At 40.3% G+C, this 26,444-nt stretch overlaps 1 protein-coding gene across 1 annotated transcript in view; it reads right to left on the minus strand.

Moving 5' to 3' along the window:
- ATRNL1 (attractin like 1) overlaps positions 1 to 26,444 on the minus strand; it is a 1,006,335-nt gene that overhangs the window by 193,635 nt on the left and 786,256 nt on the right. Inside the window, exon 27 of the mRNA XM_034775239.1 lies at positions 10,863 to 10,970. Coding sequence (XP_034631130.1) covers positions 10,863 to 10,970 — 108 coding nt within the window. The remainder of the gene's footprint in view (positions 1 to 10,862; positions 10,971 to 26,444) is intronic.

A 26,444-nucleotide genomic window follows, 5' to 3' on the forward strand; every position in this document is an offset into this window, starting at 1 on the left:
GGAAAGCACTAGGATAGACGATTCCCCTGTTAAGTAATGGCCTGTGCAGATTAGGTTTATGGCGTTATGTACAGACACATGGTCCCACTTCATAGCAGATGTAGGAGAATTTCAACTTACATTCTCTTTATTTACCCTGATGTTATCATTCATTTCCATACTTTGGTGTGTTCAGTTGAAACTGTTCTGGAGGAGTCTCACTGCCATGTATTTACTATATCCCAAGGCAAGATTCCCATGCACATACTTTGTTAAGTCTCTCATTTATGTAACAGCAGCCCTGGAGATAGAGATACATATCTTTTGCTTTGAACTCAGTGAACCTTGTATCTTTCTAATGAAATAAGATGTTGGCAGCATTCTACTTATTAATTCTACTGAATTTAGGACATCTACAATGTCATTTATTCACAAAGTTTACACATATACACACACAGTTTTCTTATGCTTGAAAACAATCAGATTATATATTTTGATTCTGTTAATTTAGAAATATCCACAAACCAATAATTTAATTAATAAACTCTACTCATACCATAGCAAAATTGCTGAAACACCTACATTTAATCAGTCAACCAAAATTTCTGCTAATTGTTCCAGTCGAGCATGAAATTTGTTGGCAATTCTGTTCAATCCAAATCCTATATTTCCAGCCAAGCAATTTTTGTAGCAATTATATAGTATGTGTGCAAAATAAACTTTGTGAGGCAGCAGGATACCTTTTGATAAACAATCCAAATACAAATAGACATTTAGAACTGAAAGTGAATTCACAGATCTTATAGACTCAGGGCTGAAAGTAACTTAAAGGACTTGCCGGTACTCCGGAGTCCTGAGGAGGGGCGTGGCCTCCACCGGAAGAGGCGGGGCCTTTAAATCCCCAGGCCTAGGGCTGTGGTAGCAGCAGCTGGGAGCCCCAAGCCCTTTAAATCAGCCCGAGCTCTCAGCTGCAGAGGTGTCTGGAGACCTGGGGTTTGGGGGCGATTTAAAGGGCCCGGGGCTCTAGCAGCTGCTACTGCAGCGGAGCCCCAGGCCCTTTAAATTACTGATGGAGCCCCGGGGCTCCAGCAGCAGGGCCCGGGACTCCGGCTGCTGCTACCCTCCAGGGCCTTTTAAATCGTCTCCGGAGCCCTGCTGCTGGAGCCCTGGGCTAGTGGCGGCAGGTCTCCGGTGGCCATTTAAAGGGCCCGGGGTGGTAGAGGCAGCGGGAGCCCCGAACCCTTTCAACAGCCACCAGAGCCCTGCCACCGCTACCCAAGACCTCCGGTAGGCTTCAGGGGCTATTTAAAGGGCCCGGGCCCTTTAAATTGTCCCCGGAGCTCTGGGGTAGCAGCAGTGGGGCTCCAGCGGCGATTTAAAGGGCCCGGGCGGTAGCGGCAGCAGGAGCCCTGGGCCCTTTAAATCGCTACCCGAGCCCCGCCGCTGCTACCCCAGGGCTCTGGCAGCGGGGCTCTGGCAGCAATTTAAAGGGCCCTGGGCTCCAGCTCTTTAAATTGCTGCCTCAGGAAGCCGGTCCATCCCGGCATGGCGCACCAGCTCTTGCCGGCAGGGATAGCAGGTTTGTAGAAATTTTGGTGGTGCCCAGAACCTGCCCCTGCCCAAACTCTGCCCCCCCCAAATTCCACCCCCCCACCTGCCCAAGGCTCTGGGAGGGAGTTTGGGTAGGGGAGGAGGTCTGGGGTGCAAAAACCTGCTTGTCTGAAAACTGGTACATGTCTTGGTAAAGTTCATGAACCTAACTCTGTACAATGAACTTACAGTTATATTATTTATCCAATTTCTAAGCCTCCAGAAAACACATTTTTGAAACTCAGAGAGCTAGGGCCTGATTATTTATTTACCCTAGAGTGACTTTATACCCCTGTGACAGGATAGAGATGCCTGAAAAGAGGGTGTAATAGGCTGGTGTAAATGAGAATCAGGCCCTAATATTTTAATATTAATAGCAGCATAAAGCTGCTTCATGTTAACTATATAGTCTATACAGAGGTGAAAGTAAGCCAGGATGGGCCGGTACGGAGGATTGGCAAGAAAATGGAACATTCTCTCCCTCTCTGACTCCTCCTCCCAGCTCCAGCAATATTGAGGGTCCGTGGGCCCGGCTCCACGAATGTTTGGGGCCGGGTCTCCCCCCTGGCCCCACCTGCTGCCCCCCCTCGCGCCTCCCCGAGTGTGGGCTGGCCCCCCCTTTGCTGCACCCCCTCGCGCCTCCCTGAGTGTGGGCTGGCCCCCCTTTGCTGCCCCCATGCACCTCCCTTCAGTGTCTCTCCCCGGAAGCTCCATGCTGCCTGCCTGCCTGCATTAACTGCCACCGCAGGGTCCTAGTGTCCCCCCCTCCACTACTGCCAGTGCAAGCTGCCCTTTCCCTTCAGACCCTTTCATTTTCCAGTGAGACCCTCCACCAGTACAGCCGCTCCCCCTGCCCGCAGTCACCGCTCTTGCCCCACGCTGGGTAAGGGGCAGCCCCATCCCCCATGCCCAGTGAGGGGCAGCAGCAGGGGAGAGGCGCACATGTGATAGCAGCCCCCCACCCTGGCATGGTACCCACCACAGGGAAGGCAAGGGGGATTCCTGGACTTGAGAGGGGCCCTAGGAGCACATGCAGTGGCAGTGGGGGGATGAGTGTGCTGCCAGGGGAGAGAAGGGGGTCCCTACCCCCAGAGCTCGCTGCTGCCGGCAGGGAGAGGGCTGGGGGGAGTCCTCCTCTCTGGCTCCAGTCCCAGGGCAGCCTGCACCCCAAACTCATCCCCAGCCTTGCCCCACCCCAGAGCCCACACCCCCAGCCAGAGCCCTCATCCCCCTGCACCCCAACCCTCTGTCCTAGCCCTGAGCCCCTCCTGCACCCCAAACACCTCATCTCCAGCCCCAGCCAGAGCCCTCATCCCCATGCACCCTAACCCTCTGCCTCAGCTCTGAGTCCCCTCCCACATCCCAAACCCCTCATCCCCAGCCACACCTCAAATCCATCCCCAGTCTCACCCCACAGCCCTCTCCCCTGCACCCCCTCCCTCCACACCCCCTCTTATCCCCAAACTCCCTCCCAGAACCTGCACCCCCCCCGCACTCCCGCCCATCTCCAAACTCCCTCCCAGAGACTGCACCCTGCACCCCTCCTACACCGCAGTCCCCTGCCCCAGATTTGCAAAAATCAAAATCACAATGATATTGTCCTATTTATAAGGTGATGCAGGGTGAAAAGTGTGAATTAGGCAACTTTTTCCAGGCAGACATTCACTATTAATAGATTTCGCATATGCCAAAAAAGGGAAATAACATTTTTAAAATTTGAAATATTGTTGGCTTGATTCCAGGCTATAGGCTTCACTTTTTCCACTTTGTGTTTAACAGACATGGTACATAGGATACTAGGCATCATAACTCTGTGATGTACATACATCTGTTTCAATACAGCATGCACAGTATCTAGATTAATTCTGTTCTTTGAGTAATAGACTCATCGCTTTCATATACATCTAGATATAAATCTAAAGAGATTTGCAAAACATTTATGCCAATTTAAGGTCATTAGGTCTTAGCAGTGTTATATTACTGTACTTTTAGACACAACAAATCCTGCATCTTGGCAAGGGGTTAGACTAAATGACCCTTGCAGTCCCTTCTAACTCTATGGCTCTATGATTCTATGATTGTAGACCACGGTACCTGGAAATAAATACAGTGTGAAACCTATTAAATTTAATTTTAAGACAAACAATTTTTATGCTTTTTCTCTTGTATAGAAAAATATAAAGTAGACTGTATGAGGGAGGAGTTATTAGAGGGATTAAATTGTTCTCTTCCTAGGTGAGTGCTCCACCATAATAAAAATGATCGTATATATTTATTTTTCATATAGCATCCTTCACAGACCATATGACAAAAGGCTATTCAGAGAGAATCAGTCATTAGCTAAAGCGAAAAGAAAGGTTTTAAAGCAAGATTTAAAATAAAGTGAATCAGTAGTCTGGGAGACAAAAAGTTTTCCACATAAATGAGGCAGCACAATCGAAAGGGCGACTTCTAGCCATGCAGAGTTACAGGAAAAAGAAAGAAAAAACGAAGTCTGGATGAACAGAGTGCGTGGGCAGGGGAGTAGGCACAGCATGTTAGAGGTCAAAGTGTACAATAAATCAGTGTAAGTGCTTTAAAGCAGAAAGGCAATTTTGAATTGGATTTGGATATGGTAGAAAGCCAGAGAAAGTGATAGAGAATAAGCTGATATAGTTTCCTTTTTCTTGTGGCCGGAGTGTCATCCGACCACATTATTCTGGACCCCAGAAGTTTAGAGTGTATGGATTTAGAAAGACTACAAAATATGGTAGTACAATAGTCAAGACAAGGAATAATTAAGGCATGAATAAGGATTTTAGAAGGAAAAAAGATCAGGGTTAGGACTACTTACATCATGGTCCAGAGAGGACATTAAGCTGATTTACAGTCAAAGGTGGTGTCAGAGGGAAAAACATAGTTCAAGGACAAAGATGACTCCACAGTTTCTGACCTTGCAAGAAAAGTGTGGGTATGAGACGAGGCAAATGATAGTAGAAGTAGTGCCATTAGATAAAGAGGGAATTTGAAATATTCAATAGTAGAAAAATATGGTGGAGCCAGGACTATCAAGAGAAAAAAAATGAGGGGAAATGGAAAATTCAGAAAGAAAGTGCACAGAAAGGAGAATTAGAAGTCATTTACATATAAATTGTCCAAGGTAGAAACTAGCTATGAATCTTCCAAGAAGAAGAAAAGCAAAGGGCCCGATTCTCAATTACATTAAGGCCATTTTACCTAAATCTGGCAGGGCAAAGGGGCCTTAAAATGGGAGTAAACAATATTTACTTACAGCCACTCTACACTGCCAAAGCAGTGTAATGTTGTGTAAGCACAGAAGACAACGAGGACCATGATGTTCAATGGGGCAATCCAAAATGGAGGGAGACAAGAAGAAATACTCTTCCCCCAGGAATGAAAGTGGACTGATTAGAAAAACAGGATTCAAACTCTGAGAGGAGAGTTTTGGAAACACCAGCTGCTTCATCACAATAAAGTGTAATGCTGATAAAGCATGCTACCAGCTTAATTTTGTACAAAATAATCAAGTATGCTTAGGTTGTGCTTTTTAAAATTGCTCATTAAATTATTTAAATTAAACAAGAAAGTAAACCCAGTTTAACTGGATTTGTTTGCAAAGCAAGTTAAAAAAAACCTGACACTTTATTGGCAGGGGAAAACAATAAATAGCCTATTAGAATAAACTTCAATTATCAAAAATCACAAAGCCCAACTACCGGATCTTATTGTACCTTAGCAAATCACCCTTATTTCTTAATAACCATTTATGGCAAAATGACAGTCACTGGGCTGGAGGCAAGGATTCTAACTTTCCCATTGAACTAAATGGGAAACAACATTTTGATCTTTGCCTTAGACCTACAATGACTCCTTGAAATTAAAAACCATTCAATGTACTGTAAATGCTTCTAACTGCTGAATAAAGGAAATAAGACTAGATGTTCTTTTCATTCTATAATTCTTGAGCCCCCCTTAACTTGACAGAAGTAATTAAATGTGTACATGGAAATCTGAAGAGCCTACAATGGGTTCAGTTAGTTACTAAGGGTGAGATCTACAAAGGGACTTCGGCATTCAACGCTGAGCACAACAGGGCCTAGAAAAATGAATATTGTTCCTGTGATACACAAAGCAGAGTTAGGCACTTAGGCTCCCTATATAATGAATGTGGGAGACAGGCACCTAGGAATGCGACCCATGAAAGCCAGCACTCTAGAAGGGAAGCTGCCTAAGCTAGCTAAAAGCAACAGAGGGTCCTGTGGCACCTTTGAGACTAACAGACTAACACGGCTACCCCTCTGATACTAAGCTAGCTAGTGGGAGATGCCAGCCAGAAGAGTGTGTGCTAAGCCCACCCCTCTCATGGAGATAGGTACCTAGGTCCAGGCTGCAGGAATATGCCTAGCTCTGCTTAACAACCCATAAATGGAACCCGGCCACCTGGAGTCAGATGGCTTACGTGCCTAAGCTGCTGCTTGTGGGAAGGAGTTAGGCATCTGCCTCACTCTATGAAGCAGAAGCTGTGGTCCCAGTAGTTAGAGCACTTGCCTGTGATGTGGGAGACCCAGGTTCAATTCCTCCCCCTCTTTGCCAGAGGGGGAGAAAACATTTGAACAGGTGTCTCCCACTTCTCAGGAGAGTGCTCTAACCACTGAGCTATGGCATATTCTGATGTGGGGCTCCCTTGATTTCCCCCGTTGAAGCTGTTCCAATGTGGATAAATAATGAAAGTGCGATTGGAACATGAGGTCTGGACTCAGAGCCTCCCAGGCAGTGCCCTAATCACTGTATTACACAGTCATTCTCTCTCTCTGTTATAACAACTGTTTAATTATTTATCCAAAGTTGAACAGTCATTGGAGGCACCATCACCGCCTGCTTTGGATGGATTTTGAATGGGACCCAATCCAGTAGGCAACCTCTGAGCATGCCTGCCAGATCGGGCCCTATATGTGACTTAGGCGGCTGAATGTTTTCCCCGAGTTTGTGAATCACTCTGGGGCTTAGGCAAGAGATAGGAGGCATCCAGATGCCTAAAGGGAGGCAGCAGTGCACATGCTAAAAGGCTGAAACTTAGGTGCCTAGGGAACTTTTACTTTGAAAACTTCGGTGCTGAGTGAAGTTAGGTTCCTTCAGGGTTTGGTGTGAGTTTGGTGGATTGCAGTGGAGCCAAAACTGTGACTTGTGTGCCTAAACCTGAGACTTAGGCCCTTAGTACATTTGTGGATCTGGGTTTAAGTGGCTACTGGAAATTCAACGAGTCTATTGGATGTGACTAAGAAGACTACCACACATTTATATACAATAATATTAAATAAGGAGCATTGATTTGGCAAAAACTATGTCCAGTTTATGAAGTGCAGAAACCAGATGTATATTTTTATTATAATGGAGCCAAATCCTTACTCAGCTCTTATTCAGGCAATGATACTTTTTCCTTTGGCCTACAGTGGTATGGCAGTTTAGGGACTAATTAATTATTATTGTACACCTCTACCTCGATATAACGCTGTCCTCGGGAGCCAAAATATCTTACCGTGTTATAGGTGAAACTGCATTAAATCGAACTTGCTTTAATCCACCGGAGTGCGCAGCCCTGCCCCGCCCCGGAGCACTGCTTTACCGCGTTATATCGGGTCTCGTTATATGGAAGTAGAGGTGTATACGGTTTGTTTATAATAGTGCTCACTGTGTGCTAAGTGCCTCCAGGCAGACATGAAGCTCACAATCTAAGGACAGAGCTTAGGGGAAATGGGAAACTATATATATATATATATATTTTTTTTTTTTAAATAATGTACATGTCAACTAGAATCACTGTAAGCAGCATGGTGGAAGTGGGCTCTCAAAATGGACTTGTACATGGAAGGAGCAGAGGCCTGGCGAATGAGCTCAGAATCTAAGGAGTCCCTAAATGGTTTAGCGATTGTGATGGAAGTAAAAGGATGGATCTTGGATCGAGTGAGGAGCAAGAAGCAACAGGATTTGGAAATGGCCTGGATGTGTGGAGTAAAGAACTTATAGGAGTCAAAAATAACCCTCAGATTGTGGACTTGAGTGATGGGAAGGATGATATTGCTGTTAACATTGACAGTTAAGGGGAATGGGAGGGAAGATAAGTAGTTTGGTTTTGGCTATGTTAAGTTTAAGGGGATGATGAGACATCCAAGAGGAAATGCCAGAAAGACAGGCCAAGATGACAGATTGGATGAAAGGCAATATATCAGTGTTGTAGAGGTAGATTTCTGAATCATCAGCAGTTGAAGGTACATGAACGGATGAGACAACCTAGAGATAGGGTGTAAATTGGACAGAGCAGTGGCCAATGACAAGGCCCTGGAAAACCCCCATCAGCTGTGAGAGACAGAAGGAAGAAGATGCTGAGTAAATGGACATAGAGGATGATGGCCAGTATCAGAAAAGTGCACTGATGTTGCTGAGGAGAAGATAATGATAGAATCAAAAACAGCAGAAAAATGAGGATTAAGCATGTCCATCAAACTTGGTTTTTCAGTACTTTCTACTCAGCTATTGCAAATGCAGGTGGTTGTAAAAAAGGCACAAGGATGATCGAAGTCCATGGAATTCTATTTTTGCTATTTGAACCAGTTATTTATTTTAAATACTGAGAATGGCCAAACAGTACCAAAAGTTTCAAATTATAAGACATATTTTTGCCAATTCTAGATAAAAATGACAATTTTGCAAAATAAAACCTTACAGTGGAGCAGTTGCTTGCCATATTTTTAAATGCAATTTGCACAATAAGATAGGATCCAATGAAATGTCACTGTATATCACACTGGAAGTACTGTGTATACATGCGGATGTATCGACACTGTACTGGATCATCAATATTAATGCACAGTTCTCATGTAAATTCACAACATCATGGAAGCTAGACAATATTAATGAGCAATATTCTTACTGTGCAATTTGAGTGGGAGACCTGCAGTACTGTATGTAATAGTTCCACTGACATTATATTGTGCCCAAAGGACCAACGGATCAATACAATGTCACTGGAAGCGCTAGAGTTATTTCAGTGTCAATAAAAGAATAGCCACTGTGTCATTGACTTTATATCTGGTCCAAAGCACCCATGAATCAGATACAATGGCAATGGAAGGTTGGGGCAGGGGTTGCAATGAAAGCATCTCACAGTTATCGACATTATAATGGGAGCTCTTAGCATGTCAATGTAAGTGCCATTACAACATTTTTTGGGGGAAGTTACTGTATATTTTTTCATTTTTATTTTATATATATAAAGTTAAAGGAACACTATGTGCATCAATAGCATAGCAATATGAAAATAATGTTGGGAATTTAACTTAATCCAACAAAAACGGAACTATGGCTGCTGATCTATTTTTATTGTGCCCTTTTGTGTTTAAGTATTGCAGTGCAGCTATCCACATACTTATCTAAATCCACTTATAACCTAATAGAAAGCTGAGAATCAAGAACAGAGTGGCAGCTGTAACTTTTATTACCTTGCTTTTGTAAGTTCAAGATAGACCTGTAATGTAATTTTAATTTATCTCTCTCTTACACAGTAGACTGCATGGGCCAATCAATAAATTGCATCATTTTCATTTAATCTTCAGTAACACATTGTTTTAGTACAGACTACAGTGTATTGTAATGCTAGGAAAACTTCGAATAGTCTCTGTTCTGTATATGTGTGTGTGTGTGTGTATGTGTGTGTGTGTATATATATATTTAGTACTCACTGTGAGTTGTATTTATATATATATGTATCAGACAAAATACAACTCACAGTGAGTACTAAATTAATTACCAGAACATGCTTAGAGTAGGAGAAAAAAAACTGAAAAAACTGTAAAAACATAACTGAAGGATTTCGGTTTCCACCTCCATTACTTGTTAAATAATGTCATAGAAGAAAACATAGCAATTAATGTTAGATGTTTACTTCTAAAGTTTTAATTAAATCAGCAGTATGAAAACAATCAAAGTTAGGAATCCCCACCTTCCACCCATTCTTTCCCCACCCCAAAAAAGAACGGAGCTAAAATGTTCTCAAACAGAATTACACAAACTTCAAAATGTCAATTAACTTGAAACTGCAGCACAGGGATCTTGAGTCTCAAGTCTCAGTAACTGGAAGCTTCTTCCATTTCAAGATAAGGGAAAAGTGTAAGGCTCCTGCAGGTGGGGGCACTAAGTGCTGCAATGTTTGGTCACAAAACAGCAAAGCTTCTTGGCAAGGATAGTGAATTTTTATGCATTACATATTCAAAGTACCCAAATTATGTGAGCAAGAACAATTACTATTGCCTCCTATCTAGTAGCAGGAGAGAGCACCTCAATTTGATAAGGGCTCAATAGAAGATTTTTTTAAATACCATGATTCTGCTTTTCACAGTGTCCACTCCTCCAAGAACCTTAGAGGTCTGACAGACTGTTTTTAATCTTCCATTGAAAGAGGCTATTTAGAAAAGCAAGAGAAGCTTTGAATTTAAGAGGAACTGCCAACAATTCTGGAAAAATTTCAGTTATCCCACCTCACTCCCAAGTTTCACCATAAATAAGATAAAATAATAACTGCGAACATAATATTGTAAATAAACGTAAAGAAATACAGTAAATATAATCTACCAAAAAGGCAGCCTTGATTAGATATTCATTATTATCCTTATGTTATTCTCTCTCCATTTTCAGGTGAAATTTCCAGAATCCATTTCATGCATTATTGCACTACTCCAATATTGCATTGCCTGGCATATTATGATTTCTCTTTCAGTGTAAACCGTTTACAATAAAAGGATGTAATAATATAGCCATTAACCACAAATGAAAACATGTGCTATATATTGTGTCCTTTAAACCTCACAAATAAAACAACAATATTAAAATTCAACTCTCAGCATTTTGGGGGGGTTGTTTTTTTACAGTAATCTCTGTTAATTAAGATAGATGTGAACTGTTAACTAGAGAGCACTGTGTACTCTAAGGACTAAACATAAGGTTTGTTTCCTCGTTAATACCTGTATCTTAAATTCCTTCGACACTCATCCATCAAGAAAGGGCTGCCAGGTGAACTGATTGTCACTCTAGCCTAGGTTAATAGATTCTCCAGTGGCTTTTGTTACAACTCATGTCACACTATTAAAACTATGCTCCTTGAAAATGGCATAACATATGTAGCTGAGACTTGTCAGCTCTGGGTAATCAGACTCTGCTTGGTTTCAGAAGCAGATGCAGATGAGACGAGCAATATAAATATGCAAATCACAATGGTCCCTTGTCAGCACCACTGTTCCTACCTCTAATGGCCCTCGTAGAAAGTCTGTTTGCTCAGCTCCTACTTCCAGTGCTACATCGACAGAAGCAAAGGGACGGCTGGCCATCTGCTGTCGCTCCCGCATAAGTTGCTGATGGGGGAAAAATGATGTTTTAACAAAGCATTTTAAAAAGTAATGTAAAAGTATTCATCTGTTTTACTTTACATCCAATTACAATTTAACAATATAGGTAGCATGCATGTAGCCACGTCTAGAATGCTAAAGATAGAAATTATTACATTATCACCACACAATATTTATTTGAGGGCTGAATCGAGAGGGCATTTGTTGTCTACAAATGGACTTTCCCCCTCAAGTCAACTGAAATGTACTCCAAATAACTGCCCGTGTTCCTGGCCACTCCAAATAATGTAGGTGTTTCTCCAAGCTGGAAGCAAATATGTGAAATGGTAGGAAAAGATTGTTATTTGAAGTCTAACTTCATTGATAAATCAGAGAATGAACACCTGCCAAGAACAAGTCCATTCAGCCTTCAAATTCCCCATGCTTTTTTGTACTGAAGCCAGACAGAGTTATTAGTGTCAGTGCTTACAATTATATATAGCAGCTCTTCTCCAATTATTTAAACATGAAGAATACCGTGTTGGTATTGGGGAGCTTGTGCCAATGTGCTGAAAAACTCAGTTATGCTCATATAGTCCCTTGTGCACATGCCAGTGAGCACATAAGTCTCAACCAATACCACAAAGCTAATTTATATTTCTTCCTCAACCTGTAATTATAATACTCATTAAACCACGATGAATAAAAATGATGACCAGAACAAGATATTACAACTTTTACTTCTCTGGTTCTGTGCAACTAATAAAAGCTCTATTAAATATTTAAAGTTGTGCAATTAAAGTTGGGTACTCCCTCAAATGAAGAGGATGGGACAGCATCTAGAAAAAGCAAAATGCTCGCAAAAATGCTTTATGAGAAAAGATCTAGGTTCCATTTTCTTGGGATTTTTTCCTCTACTATTTCCTTGCATAGCTTAAAATATTAGACACTGGCCTTTGAATGTAGATGCTGTCAGCACTGTGACATACTGTTCATAAAATTCCCTTTGAGATAATAAAGGGTATACAAGCAAATACCTGAAGGCAGCTTATTATTTAATGCTCTTGATTTAATGCCTGTTACAATGCTACAAAGTACATTCATAACATTTCTCATGCATTTTTGTCCTCAATTTGTATTTTAATTTTTTCTCATAAATATAAAATACCATTGTTGACATTAAAATGAAAATAATGTGATTGTCCCCTAACTGATAACCACTATGATCCTAAGTTCTGATCCTGTCAATGTACACTGCACCTGGGAGGAAACATTTGCAGAATTGGGCCCCTTATTTGTCATGCCCTTTGAATAATTGATAGGTCTGTGGGCAAAACTACACACTGTATATTCAGACTGAACAAACGCATATTTTGAATATTTAGATTATTAATAACAGACAAGTAATTCGTTTAAAAGCTCTCAGTCAATAATTACTATTAATCAATATTGTGTATTCATAGATTTTATAGCCAGAAAGGACCAGTATGATCTTCTAGTCTACTCTCCAGCATAACAGAGACCATAGAATTTTACCCAGTAAAAGTATTAAATTATTGGGTGCTAAATTCACCATATCTATCTCCTTTCTCTGTTTTCTCATAAAACATCACTACACAGGGCCTACAGCCCTGGCAGATTTACTAGTAATGTCACTGGAACCAGGATCAGGCCCATAATATAATTTGAAGACGTTAATGTCTTTATAAAAACAAATACAAAAGTATCATTGTAACATATACTTTGATCTTACCACCTGACCCCATTAAAAAAAGAACACACACACAAAACAAAACCAGCATAAGTCTCTTCTCAAATGTTTAAAGGCTGATTGATTGTGGGAAGTCAACCGACAAATTCCCAAATCCCTCAAATATCACTCCTTTTACTGCCTGATTTATCAGTGCAGCCAGAAATCACCTAATCAGGTTGCTTTTTCATCTCAAACTTCCCTGGTATGGGAAAGAAAATTCTGAGGACAATCATAACTAACTTTACTCTAAGAGTTTGCATCCAGAGATATCATATGAATTCAATTAGTAATTTGATAACCAAAAGGATTATTTAAAAAAAACCTTTTTATTTAGGCAAAAGTTACAGTAAAATGTTAACATATACCTCATACATTATTTATTCAGGATCAGGTTAATACCCAAAGAATGATTATTTTTTGAAGTACAAAATGGAACAAAGCTTCTCAGATACAAAATAACATTTGCTGATATCTAAGCAACAACATTCTTCCATTTCAGAGCAGGATTAGTGGTCAGCAAACTTATTATTATTATTTGTCATTTCTACTATGGCTGGCATGTTACAAACAATAGGTCCCTGCCCCAAAAAGCTTAAAGTGTGCATTAACTAGAGTACAGGGAAGAATGCCAAAGGGCAGAGGGATATGGGAAGCAAGGGGATTTCAACACTAAAAGATCATGGGACATGATTTGTTGTACACTCAGCTTTTTAAAAAAAATATTAATATATTATCACTTCACAGTAAGTCAGTCAAAAGAACAGCAGGGTGGTGAGAAAAAGAGCCTAAAAGGACACTAAGAGACATGAGCCTTCAGGAAGGATATGAAGGAGGAGAGGGAGGGAAGAAAATGCCAACCTCATTCTGGCTATGTGGTTAGTACAAGCCACATGGACTCTTTTTATTCACCTCAGGCTGTGTGGAGTATGTTCCCTAGTCCATCATTGTCATGATATTGTGGGGGGGAGAAGCTATCTAACATTTTTTAACATACGCATGCAACTATAAACAAGGACCAAAACTTTAGAAAGTGCCTCAACTTTTAAGATATTGCAAGGGGCCTGATTTTCATGAATTGCTGAGCAACCATCCTTTGACAATAAGCCTCCTTGATATGTCTCAAGGTGGTCAAGCAAAAACTGAAGCACCCTAAAACACTCATCATTTTTTTAAAATCCTGGCACGGATATTTGACTACTGATTTCCTTTTGCCAGTAATTCCTTGGGACAAATTAAAGATAAGGAAGCAAGTTATGCATTTATCATAACATGGTAAATTACTTTCATACCACAAGAACACATTTTAGTGGAAGAGTCATCCAGTGTCATTTGTTTGACTCAAAAAGCTGTTCCATCAGGTTGTTCAAGATGTCTTATGAAATAAAGATCAGACAACCAAAACTGCTACACACATTATTTTAAGTTTATTTGAAAACATTATAACAAACAGCTATACTCTTACTGACTCAAATTAACTAATAGAATTTACTAAGAAACAACATAGACTTCATCCCTCAGTCTTCAATTATGAGCTCAAATAACAAATTCAAATATTAAATAAAATTTTCTAGATTTATCTGATTATGTCAACCAAAAAAGCATCAAACCCATGATCAAAGTACAAGATAATATTCTTATTAAGCAACAGAAACCAATTCTGCCCCTTTATCTGCTTCCTCTTAATCCATCCTGTGCTGTGTTTTTATCACTGATTTTGGAAGTCCCAGAATCTTGTGACATGACCTCAGCTAGGATTCAGCCCATTGGTTAACAGTTCATATTAGCTGTGGTTGCCTGCAAAAAATGTTTGGATATGAGTGAGGCCATTCAAGGACACAAGCCTTCATTTATATGTCAAAATCTGCCTCTTAATTAACATGATGGGTCGTTAATATACATTACTCCTTCACATGACTTCAAATGTTTTGAAGTCACAAAAAATTGTATTCTAATTGGCAGATTGGTGGATTTTTGTGTGTGATATTTTAATCCTCCTTCTAAAGAGATGGCCAAATCCTAAAGTCATAGATCAATTCTTATGGAAACAAAACATTTGTTGACTTTGATGTCAATAAGAGTTTCAACTAAGGTCTTGTCTACACACAAAAATTGTACCATTTTAACTATACTGGGTATAGTCTAAATGGTACTATCCCCTAGGCTGGATGTAATTGTGCCAGTGTTTATACAATTATAATTTATTCCCATATTAAAAGAAAAAGCCACATTGCTAGAAGGCAACTTTATGGTTGGGTAGCTTCTGAGGCCTTATCCACTCAGTTCCCAAGAACTCAGCTCAACTTCAAAATCATCACTCAAGTTTCTTTATTGCCATACAGTCAAACTACACTTAAGTTCATCAGGCTCATGTGGGTACATACCACACATCCAAGTTACAAAGAAACTCTCTTCCTTTATGTACACATCACATAGCATTTACTATTCATTGGGCTTGATTACTTCGTAGGAACCAATCCCTGTACAGCATGCTCAGACCTCGCATTGTTGTGAGAGAACTGGATTTGACATAACTCGCAGCCATCTTGTGCTCTTAGCGCCCCCCCCCCCATAAGCTAGAAGTGAGGATACCTATAAAAATAATTTGGCCTTGCTTAGGCAGACAGAACAAAAACAGCTGCAAGCTGCGATTTTACTGAATAAAATAAATAACGTGAAAGGGCAGATTCATGAAAAGAGGGGGAAATGTAAAAAACTGACCTTAATTCTGGTTGTTTGTATTGGTAAGTTTTTTTGCTGAAGCTGCTTTGCTAATAAAAAAAATAATAAATTGTTATTGGCTATTGCTAGGGAAATTGTAGCTAGGGGCTACTATAAGTTATGTACTTTGTTTAAAAAAAAAATCGATAAAAAGTTTAGTTAAAAGCGTGCTTTGGAACAGCCCGAGGAAGCTTTTCTTTGGGCAAAGATCTGGCACCAAAACATCCCCAGCAGCTGGATGGAAGGAGGGCCCCTGGAAGGCTGGCTGCTGATTCCTTGAAACCATCTCAGACTTTAGGTAAATATAAATGTTTTGGAATGTTCTGAATCTACTGCGACAGCATACATGTGTGTGTGCTTAAAACCTAATAAAAAGTTGTTTTAGGTAAAAGCACTCTTGCTTGTGCCCATCATTTATCAAACAAAAAAAGCAGTGTCCCCATTAATATATTCCTGACACTGCCCCCTCCCCCCCAAAAAAAAACAGTTAAGTTACCACTACATTGGTTTCTATAAACCTTAGGTAACAGCATTACTAACCCTTTACCTTGTCTTTACATTTCTGACTTATCAATTGTTATCTTGTCCATTGTAGATAGCTCCCTGTGTATTCCTTCTTATCTTAGCTATTACAGACATTCTGCCTCTTAGCTTACGGACCTATTTACCTATCTTAAATAGCACAGACATTCTGTTTTCAGCCCCCTGATCTATTTACCCCCTTAATTCTGTCTCCCAAGAAATTAAGCCCCACCTTAGGTCCAATTATTCACATCAAGCCAGGTCTACACTTTAGACCAGTATAACTATGTCAACACTAGGGGTTGTACCAGTATTACTATTTTGGTAAATATCATACACCTAACCAAAATAGTTATAGCAGTACAAAAACTGAGCAGATCAGGTAGTAAGGAAGACAAGCCCTTAAGCTGAGGTGCCAGAAAAGGGGAGTGTAACTGATTTGTACAGAATATTGCATGAGTATCCCCTGCTTCCCCATTACACATTTTTCTTTGAAGGGGTGTGTGTGCTCAGCTGTTAAACGCAACGCATTTGAGGGACACACACCCCCTGTCGACTCCTGTACTCCTCTGGATCGAGTAAAGGGAGTTGACAGGAGAGCATCTCCCGTCTACATCGCGTAGTGCGGACCCCATGGGAAGTAGGTCTAAGCTATGTCGATTTGAGTAACGCTTTTCACGTAACTCAAATTGCATAGCTTAGATTGAATTTTCCCTGTCGTGTAGACAAGGCCTAACTCTTTGCTGAACCACAGACCAGAGTTTTATCTTTTCAGGACTTCTAAAAAAGGCATAACACAGAGTTAAAAGCTTGAGGCTATCATGTATAAAACGCTGATAAATGGATGTAAATAGTTCCCAATAAATTTCAGAGAAAGTATACTCTACGCTATCTTAGTACCACAAACATTTAATACACACTCAATACATTGTAAATAGTGTTAAACATTGTAAATGTTATTTGGAATACTATGAGTAACTTTTAAACAAAAGTTATTAGACAGTAAATCTACTACTGTTACTCATATAGACTTCCCTCTTTTGTTTCTGTTACAAACATTCAAATATAAGGTTTCAACATAACATTTTCTATACATTAGCACACACATGAAAACACATTCCCCTCTGATCTTCTCTCAAAGATGATATCAAGTCCTCACAGTGTGACCATGGCATGTAGTATGTATCACCAGGACTCTTCAGAGCTTCAGTCCTTTCAGACACTTCAGAACCCCATCAGCAAACAGTCTGGGGGCAGTGAGAGAACATGATTGCCTTCTGTGATGAGATAACTGGCTCTGTGGATATGGGGAAAGTGGTGGATGTGATATACTTTCACTTTAGCAAAGCTTTTGATACGGTCTCCCACAGTATTCTTGCTAGCAAGTTAAAGAAGTATGGATTGGAGAATGGACTATAAGGTGGATAGAAAGCTGGCTAGACCGTCTGGATCTGTGGATAGTGATCAATGGCTAAATGTCTAGTTGGCAGCTGGTATCAAGCGAAGTACCCCAGGAATTGGTTTTGTTCAACATCTTCATTAATGATCTGGATGATGGGATGGATTGCACCCTCAGCAAGATCGCGAATGACACTAAGCTGGGGGGAGAGGTAGATATGCTGGAGGGTAGGGATAGGGTCCAGAGAGACCTAGACATATTGGAGGATTGGGCCAAAAGAAATTTGATGAGGTTCAACAAGGACAAGTGCAGAGTCCTGCACTTAGGACAGAAGAATCCCATGCACCGCTACAGGCTGGGGACCAACTGGCTAAGTGGCAGTTCTGCAGAAAAGGACCTGGGGATTACAGTGGACGAGAAGCTGGATATGAGTCAACAGTGTGCCTTTGTTGCCAAGAAGGCTAATGGCATATTGGGCTACATTAGTAGGAGCACTACCTGCAGATTGATGAAAGTGATTATTCCCCTCTATTAGGCACTGATGAGGCTACATCTGGAGTACTGTGACCAGTTTTAGCTGCCGCCGCCGCCCTCCCCCCCACTACAGAAAGGATGTGGACAAATTAGAGAGAGTCCAGCAGAGGGCAATGAAAATGATTAGGGGGCTGGGGCACATGACCTATGAGGAGAGGCTGAGAGAACTGCGCTTATTTACTCTTCAGAAAAGAAGAGTGAGGGGGGATTTGATATCAACCTTCAACTACCTCAAGGCGGGGGGGTTCCAAAGAGGATGGAGCTAGGCTGTTCTCAGTGGTGGCAGATGACAGAACAAGGAGCAATGGTCTCAAGTTGCAGTGGGGGAGGTTTAGGTTGGATATTAGGAAAAGTTATTTCACTAGGAGGGTGGTGAAGGACTGGAATGGGTTACCTTTGTAGGTGATGGAATCTCTATCCTTAGAGGTTTTTAAGGCCCGGCTTGACAAAGCCCTGGCTGGGATGATTTAGTTGGGGTTGGTCCTGCTTTGAGCCGGAGGTTGGACTAGATGACCTCCTGAGGTCTCTTCCAACCCTAGTTGTCTATGATTCTATGACAAAAGAGGGTCTCCACAGCTAGCAATATTCTAGTCCTTGGGTTAAGTGCTGACTGGTCCTCTCAGTTGCTCATGAAACAGAAATCTGCAGCTTGTATCCAACGTGGTACAAGGACTGGGATCAGCATATAAAATATCAATTTCCTGGACCTCCGTAGGGCTCTCACTGTATGGCACCATCTTCTCCCTGTAAGCCCACCTAAATCAGAAAAGAATTCATAAATCCTCACCACACTAGGTGCTGCCTCATTCTCTCTTTTTATCAGAGACAGAATCCCAGTTTAGAGCAGGTAGATAAATGCAGATTCCATAGGCTCTGTAGTTTCTAGGGGTTACAAATGCTTTCCCCCAGCTCTTCTTCTAGGGCTATAAAACACACGGCATTGGACAAAATATTATCCTAATGGAGGGCTTCCATAGTAAATAAAGCTGGAATAGCGTTCACCTGTACCCAGCTCTCACTGCACACACATTTCTTGGTCCAGCTGCTGAGTTCACAGGGCTCTTTTTAACTTCTCTATTTATAACTTTCCCCTAACCCCCGCTCTCTGATTGGCACAGCTTTCAGAGGGTAACTAGGGGTATGACCTGCCAGATGATTTGCTCACAATGAAAACTTCCTATACAGCCTTCAAATAGCTATTGAGCCTGTCTAGTAACTATCACACCCTGTTCTGGAAGTTCCTGGGTCTTCCTGACTGAGTTACCCTGCCCTGCACTTTGCATGTGTGCAGAGACAGAATATCTCACTAAGATCCATGTCTGATGTTTCCTGTCCACTGCTTCTCCTCCCCTCCCCTGGACAAACAAAGCCTAATGCTGCAGTATAAAGTATGTGGGTTACAAATGCTCTAAGCAAAAAGATTTCCAACTCAGTGTTTAAAGCTCCCAGTGAGGTGCAAAAGGAGAAAGCACAGAGGGTCAGTGGTAGTAGGGAGGGAGATCTTTCACAGTTTAAAATCATTTTGTGCATAGTAAAGGTCACTAATTCCTGTCATGTACAACTATTCATGTACCTAGATGCTTTATAAAGGAAAATCCCAATTAAAGAGAATGTCTTGTGAATGAGATTATTGTACTGAGAATGATAGCCAGGTCCTGGGAAAAGGTAGAGCAAGGTGAGAAGATTCTAACACACTGATGCTCAGGTGTGGCTCTAGAGTCACATGTAGCTCTCATACAGTCCACATATCTGAAAGGAACTTCTCTTCAAGAAATCAACTGACAAGAAATGCAGGAAGCCCTCCAAGAATTTCCTCCAAACAATGGAAAGGAGAAAAGTGGAGAAACACTCTTCCCTCCCAGCAGCCAAGAGAGATGAGAAACACACCTCTCACCATGGGGAAGAGATATTGCTCAATATTGATGTCCTTGCTCAGGTGGAAATCACACTGGGAAGTAGAACTGCACTGGTTTTGCTTCCAGAGGGCCCCCTATGCCCCAAGGAGACAGAACAGGATTTTCCAATTAATAAAACAAACTCTAACCTTCTTCAGTAATCATGGACATTTACTTTAAGAAAGAAAATCTGTTGTATCATACTCCTGTGGAGGGCTAGGAGATTTTATAATGTCCTTTTTCACTAGTTAAAAATCATATTCACAAATCATCATGCTCTAAAATACTCACTTTAAACAATCGAAGAATCAAAGATTAATTGTTTCATTGACAAAATAACTGTGGATTGCTATTTGCATTGAGCAGTTTGTCTAACTACCAACACAGTCGATTTGAACTTTTACAATCACTTTAAATCTCAGTAAGTCCCAAATCCAGTGACAAGACGAGTTAATTACTTATTTGTATTATTTTGCGGAAACGACACAGTGACTCCAATGAATGGTAATTAACTCATATTCTACTATCATAGTGTTCCTTGGAAACTGTATAATTAAACATTCTCACTAATGAAGAACATTAAGATGTTTATATAGTGTAAAAAACAGGTCACAAAGTTCTTATTACTTCAAACACTATGTAATTTCAGAACAGTTTCCAAAAACAACCATTTCTAGCACAATCAAGGCATGATTCAATAAAATATAAATTCCATCTGCCATCCCTTTGTTACTATGTAACTATGTTACTATAGCCCACGTTTATTTTCCTACAGCTTGAGATTTGGTATAAAGGTTTCACAAATAACTTTGATATAGTGTCTGTTTCTTAACCTATAATAACTGTAAATGGCAAGATACTTAGCAAAGTATAAAGTTTATTTTTAGAGCTGGTTGAAAAAACTCTGACAGAACAGCTTTCCATCAGAACATACAATTTTATGAAATCTAAATGTTGCAATAGGTTCCTGTGCAACAAAGGTGAATAGAAAAAAAAGTGAAAATGATTCATTTTAGATTTTCTCTTTTTGTTTCAATATACTAAAATGTTTTGTTTTGATAATGCTGAAACATCCTGGTAAAAATGTTTTCATTTTGACTTTTATATTATATAAAAAGAATTCTAATGACACTATATTTTATATTAGCTGGTGTTATAATCTTTCTACATTATCAAAACGTTTTGATAGTCCCAAATTGAAATTTTTCTGAATTTTTGTTTAGTAGGAAATTTCAAAATTTTCACTTTTTGTTCATATTCAAAATATTTTTTTTAAATGTTGGAATTTCACATGGGACAGAAATTCCATTTGATGACCAGCACTTTTCTTTCCATTATTTTTCTGTACAAATGTTATGGAAAACTATTTATTCAGAAGACTTTGATAAGGTACAACACATTTTTTGAACTGAGACAGGTGTAAATTATCTTGGTTGCACATTAACTGGCATTCTTCAAGGGTCACAAGATTTAGAAACTGAAAACTCTGACACTACAGGTCTGTCACATCTTAGGCGCATTTAACATGTGTGATTTCAGCTTTACACGGTCGGCAAAAACAAAACAAAAACAACAAAAAAGAGAAAAATAACAATTTAAATACAGTTTCTGTAGTGCGGGCGATTTTGCTCACCATTACACTCAATGTAATTTTGACTATACGCGATTTTCGCTTTAGGCGCTGACTGCGGAACATAACCCCAGCGTAAGATGAGACAGACCTGTACTCTTACTACTACAATCAGAGTTGGAAATTATGTGCATAAAGCTTCTGACAATGGAGAGTGGGTTTTTAGGGTGGAGGGCTTGTCTTGGGCTTCAAGGAAGTTTTGGAAACATGTAGACTAACTGCATACACTCAAATATTATGTCAACAGGTGCTGTATAAGAATCTAGCTGACAGGCACATAGACAACACAAGCCACATATTATAGAACTGTTTTGCATCTTGGAGAGGGTACTTGGTCTAGGGGGAAGAGAAGTGTTTGGTAGCTAGGGCAATGGATTTGAGGAACTTGATGCTGATGAGTAGTCTGTGAGGCTTTTAGCAGGTTAATTGGGATGAGTGTGTCTTTTCTAGAGTGTGAAAGAAGGTTATAGAAGATGAAGTGTGGGGCTCAAATGAGAAGACACTTCTCTGGGCTTACGTGCATGTGTGTGAGAGAGAGAAATGGCTCAGATGAGGAGAATTAGGTAGGGGGCATTCACCATGGGAGGCCAGGTAGGAGGAGTTTTGATATGTGGAGCATCTGGCTATAGGAGAGTTTTATTCTGTGCAGTTAGGAGGCAGGGCATCATCGGCTACTTGTTCTATAAGATGTAGGAAGGTATGGCAGCTGGAGGGGACACTGTGTCGGGGGTAGTTCTTACAGGTGGGGAATAATGCCATATCTCCCTTCCACACCTTCCGTCATTTCTGTTCACTCATGACCAATCTTCTAAGCCTCTGCAGTTACAACCTGGCCTCCTCTCCTTCCTAATTTAGGGCAGTGAGGCCCCCACCATTTTTGTGATGGGACCTTACGTGTCACCTACCACCTCCTGACTGAATTACATGCCACTGGGTTGCTACAGCCTAGACTCCATTGCATGTCAGCATCCTGTATATGTAGTTTATGTGGAGTCTGTAGGGGCGCACAAAGTTCCATCAGAGTCTGCTGCACCTGAGTTTCATAAGGAGATGGATCCTCCCATGGGCAGGGATATCAAAGCCTCTACAAGAAAGCACAGTAGGAAAGGATTCGTCTGACCAACTAGCTGATTACGTTGCATGAGGGCTTATAAAGACACATGCACAGCCCTAGAAAATGATATTTTTGGTAAGCCAGGAGATCTGGTCATTCTCCGTACATTCGTTTTCAGATTGTTACATTCAATCAATACATGGGCTACATGGCGACGCAGTTGATCTGACCTATCATGAAGATTAAATGCATTTTATTTAGGAGCATAGTTTAATTCTCTTTAAAAATGTTAAATTCTTATTCTCAGACTAAGTGAATCACACATACCAATACTTCAGTGTAGCATTGACCATTTGTTTAATTACTTTTAATTTGCACAGAACAAAGATTGACTTCTCTATAGGCTCCGGTGCTGTAACTATGGATGTTACAATCGTCCTTAAATTAAATTAGCTACTTAGCTGGCGGGGGAGCTGAGCAGCTTCTCATTTGCACATAGAATAGCATACTGGACTTGATGAACTTCCAGAGCAACTGATTTCACTGAGAAAACAGCAGATACAGATTCAATGATTGAAATGTGCTGCTGTTTTTAAGGTGGAATAAATCTTTACCCTTTTGTTTTGAGGTGAAACGTAGTGATTTTTTAAAAGCCGCACTGGGGTAGCTTAAAAAAGCCATATTAAGGGGCAGGATGGTATAGTGGTTAAGGAGGTAGGCTGGGACTGGTCCCTGCTCTACAACAGATTTCCTGTGTGACCATGGACAAATACTTTAAGATATGACTACACTACATGTGGTTGGCCTGTGCCGGATGACTCAGGATCACGGGGCTCAGGCTAAGGGGCTGTTTAAACGAGGTGCAGACATTCAGGCTCAGGCTGGAGCCCAGGCTTTTGGACCCTGCAAGATGGGAAGGTCCCAGAGCTCAGGCTGTATCCTGAGCCTGAACGTCTACACTGCAATTAGCCAACAATTTAGCCCCAGCTCTGCGAGCCTGAGTCAGCTTGCATGGGCCAGCCGCAGGTGTCCAATTGCAGTGTAGACATACCCTGAGTCTCTCTGTGTCTCAGTTCCCAATCTATAAAATGGGAGTCATAATACTACCCTATCTCAGAGGGATCTGATGAGAACAAATACATTAAATTGTGAGGTGCTGTAGTAATGGGGGCCATATAAATGACGCATCATGCTTATCACTGTAATATCAGAGTAAGAATATATACAGCATAGAATAGAAGGACTTAAAATCTCAGGCCCTCTTTTATTCGATGGTACTTTCTTTTAAAATTGCCTGCAGACAAACCATTACCTGGGGCGTGTGCAAAAGTCTGTCATGGGAAAATATGAGGGGAGTTGTACTTCTAGTCCTAGCTTTACCCTGAATGAAATGAAGGGCTTAAACTACACACATAGTCCAGCAAACAGCAGCTAAGACATACTTAAAGTACAGTGTACACATCCCAAAAAATAACAGTATCAAAAGGTCAGCTTTATGTGTATCCCTTTTGGAAACCAAATAGCAGTTGCTTGTAATTTCCCTTGAACAAATCAAAATGAGAAAAAAGGATGAGCACTGAAAAGGTCATTTTGTGGCTAGATCCAAGGAACAGACATTTAATGTACTTTATGTTACTACTAAAAGAACAAAATGTGAATCTACCATAACTTCAGGATTATTAATACTTCTTAGGTTCTGGAACACAATCCTTGCCCTCTAAAATAACCTTCTGTTCACGCTGTGCATAACATTAGCTATAGTAACATAAAATAAATATTTCTTAAATAAGAGAAATATTAATCTAGCTTTCAGTATGTAAAGTAGAGTGAAACAAATGCTGTGGCTTTAATACCCAAGTGATGCACAGTACAATCAAGTCAGCTTTAAACAGGGGGTGTATGAAAAGCAGCTGATTACAAAAGAAACGACACATTGAGTCCTGCTTGTTGTGCCAGTACTTTATGACTGGAAGCTCTTGTTACAATAAAGCTTTGATCAATTCTTCTGTAGATTTCCCCCACCCTTAAGAATTAATTTGCTAAAGAAAGATATTTTGTGTGTGTGGCAAGAATCAATAAGCTGAAACTTCAATTCTGTATCACAATTCACTGGCTTCTAACTTAAGAAGTTCTAAATGAGACCTAATCCGGTTATGTTTTTCACTTAGTGCACTATGCATTCCTATTGAGCATTTAATAGGTTTTTTGGACAATAATCAGTTTAGAGGTTCCTCAAGAGGTTCTTAAGTCTTCCTGAAGGTCTAACTGATCCCAGCACTGCACTTTTCTTGTTAATCAAGTGGATTTAAAAAAATCCTTTCTGCAAAATGTGATTATTTTGCAGTTAACCAGTAAAACCATTTTCAGTTCAGAACTGAAAGTTTTTAAAATGTTTATTGCACACAAAAACTGTGTGTACAAAGAAAATAAGATCACTAATTACACATTTAAAAATAATGTTGCCACATAAAACTGCCTAATACGTTTGCCCAAGGACAGTTATTTATAAATCAATGTATTAAAATATTGGTTAAAATTAATTATTTCAGAATGTGAAAGACAACTTCATGTAGCTTAGATTACCCAAACTAATCTTCAGAACTTCTTTTCCTTTATATACAAAAGCATCACAACAAGAAAGGGCTTTTGAAATCATATTCTAAGGAATTACAAATTGTGTTAACTTATTATTTTAAACACAACTGCAGTAGATACGGTAAACAACAACCATATATGAATAGAACCAGAACTCATCCTAACCACATTATTATATCATCGTCTCTGAAATCAAGCATCTTGAATGTTATCCAAAAGTATTATCATGAGAGCAATTATAATTTGTTTTATTTTATCTTATCTTAGATAACTGAGATTTTGAAGTGACAGCTCCACTCTTAGAAATAGAGTGTTTTTTTAATTGATCATTAATATATTTTTAAAGATGTTAAACTCTACCTAATATAGGTATTAACAGGTTTTTAAACAAGACTTAATTATGGCATTAGTGGTGTTTCCTGTGCGGGTAGATTCAAAGTACCAAATATTTTAAAACCAAATTATAAATACTTTAGTGGAGCTATGCTGATTTTCAAAAGGATCTCACCCAAGAAGATTAGCCTCACCACTCACAATGGAAATATGCCCTTTCCAAAACAGATCAATCATACACCGGCAAAGAATTTGCTGGTGGGAGGGATAGCTCAGTGGTTTGAGCATTGGCCTGCTAAACCCAGGGTTGTGAGTTCAATCCTTGAGGAGGCCACTTGGGGATCTGGGGCAAAATCAGTACTTGATCCTGCTAGTGAAGGCAGGGGGCTGGACCTGATGACCTTTCAAGGTCCCTTCCAGCTCTAGGAGATGGGATATCTCCATTAATTATAATTTCACAGGCACAGGAGATGGGATATCTCCATTAATTATAATTTCACAGGCACAAATACGAGTTAGGCACGCCATTCCCACGGAAAATCCATGGGAGATGGTTACTTGAGTCCCCTTTGTGTTTTTGAAATTCAACCCTCCTTGGTTGCTATTAAGGCACACAGAGCTTATGTTTCACACCCAAATTATTTTTATTTATATATTACACCACACAGCAATGAGAGACTGCTGTTCACTGCAGCCTGCCATAGTCTGTTCTGTCCCTGCCATCCAGAGCCCTGCTTTCCAATATGGAGGGTGACCTTTGGACTCTGCTGCCACAACCCACTTCCCTAAATAACAATGGCAATTGCTCACACTCTTTCTAATAATTATTCATGCAATTATTATTCCACAGGTTATTTACACATATGTTCTTGTTCATCATATTAGTTTTCACACCATTACTTTAATCAAACTATCTCAATCCACAAAAATGTGAGCAAGAAAAATCACCAAAGAAGATAAATACAAAATATTGATCATGTAAACACTGTGGTGCATTTAAATAAAGGGTAAGTTTGCTTTTATCATTACATGTAGTTCTTTATCACCCACCTGTTAGTTGAGCTGATC

Source organism: Trachemys scripta, chromosome 7 (genome assembly GCF_013100865.1).
Source record: "Trachemys scripta elegans isolate TJP31775 chromosome 7, CAS_Tse_1.0, whole genome shotgun sequence".
In the NCBI taxonomy this organism is placed as follows: Eukaryota; Metazoa; Chordata; order Testudines; family Emydidae; genus Trachemys; species Trachemys scripta.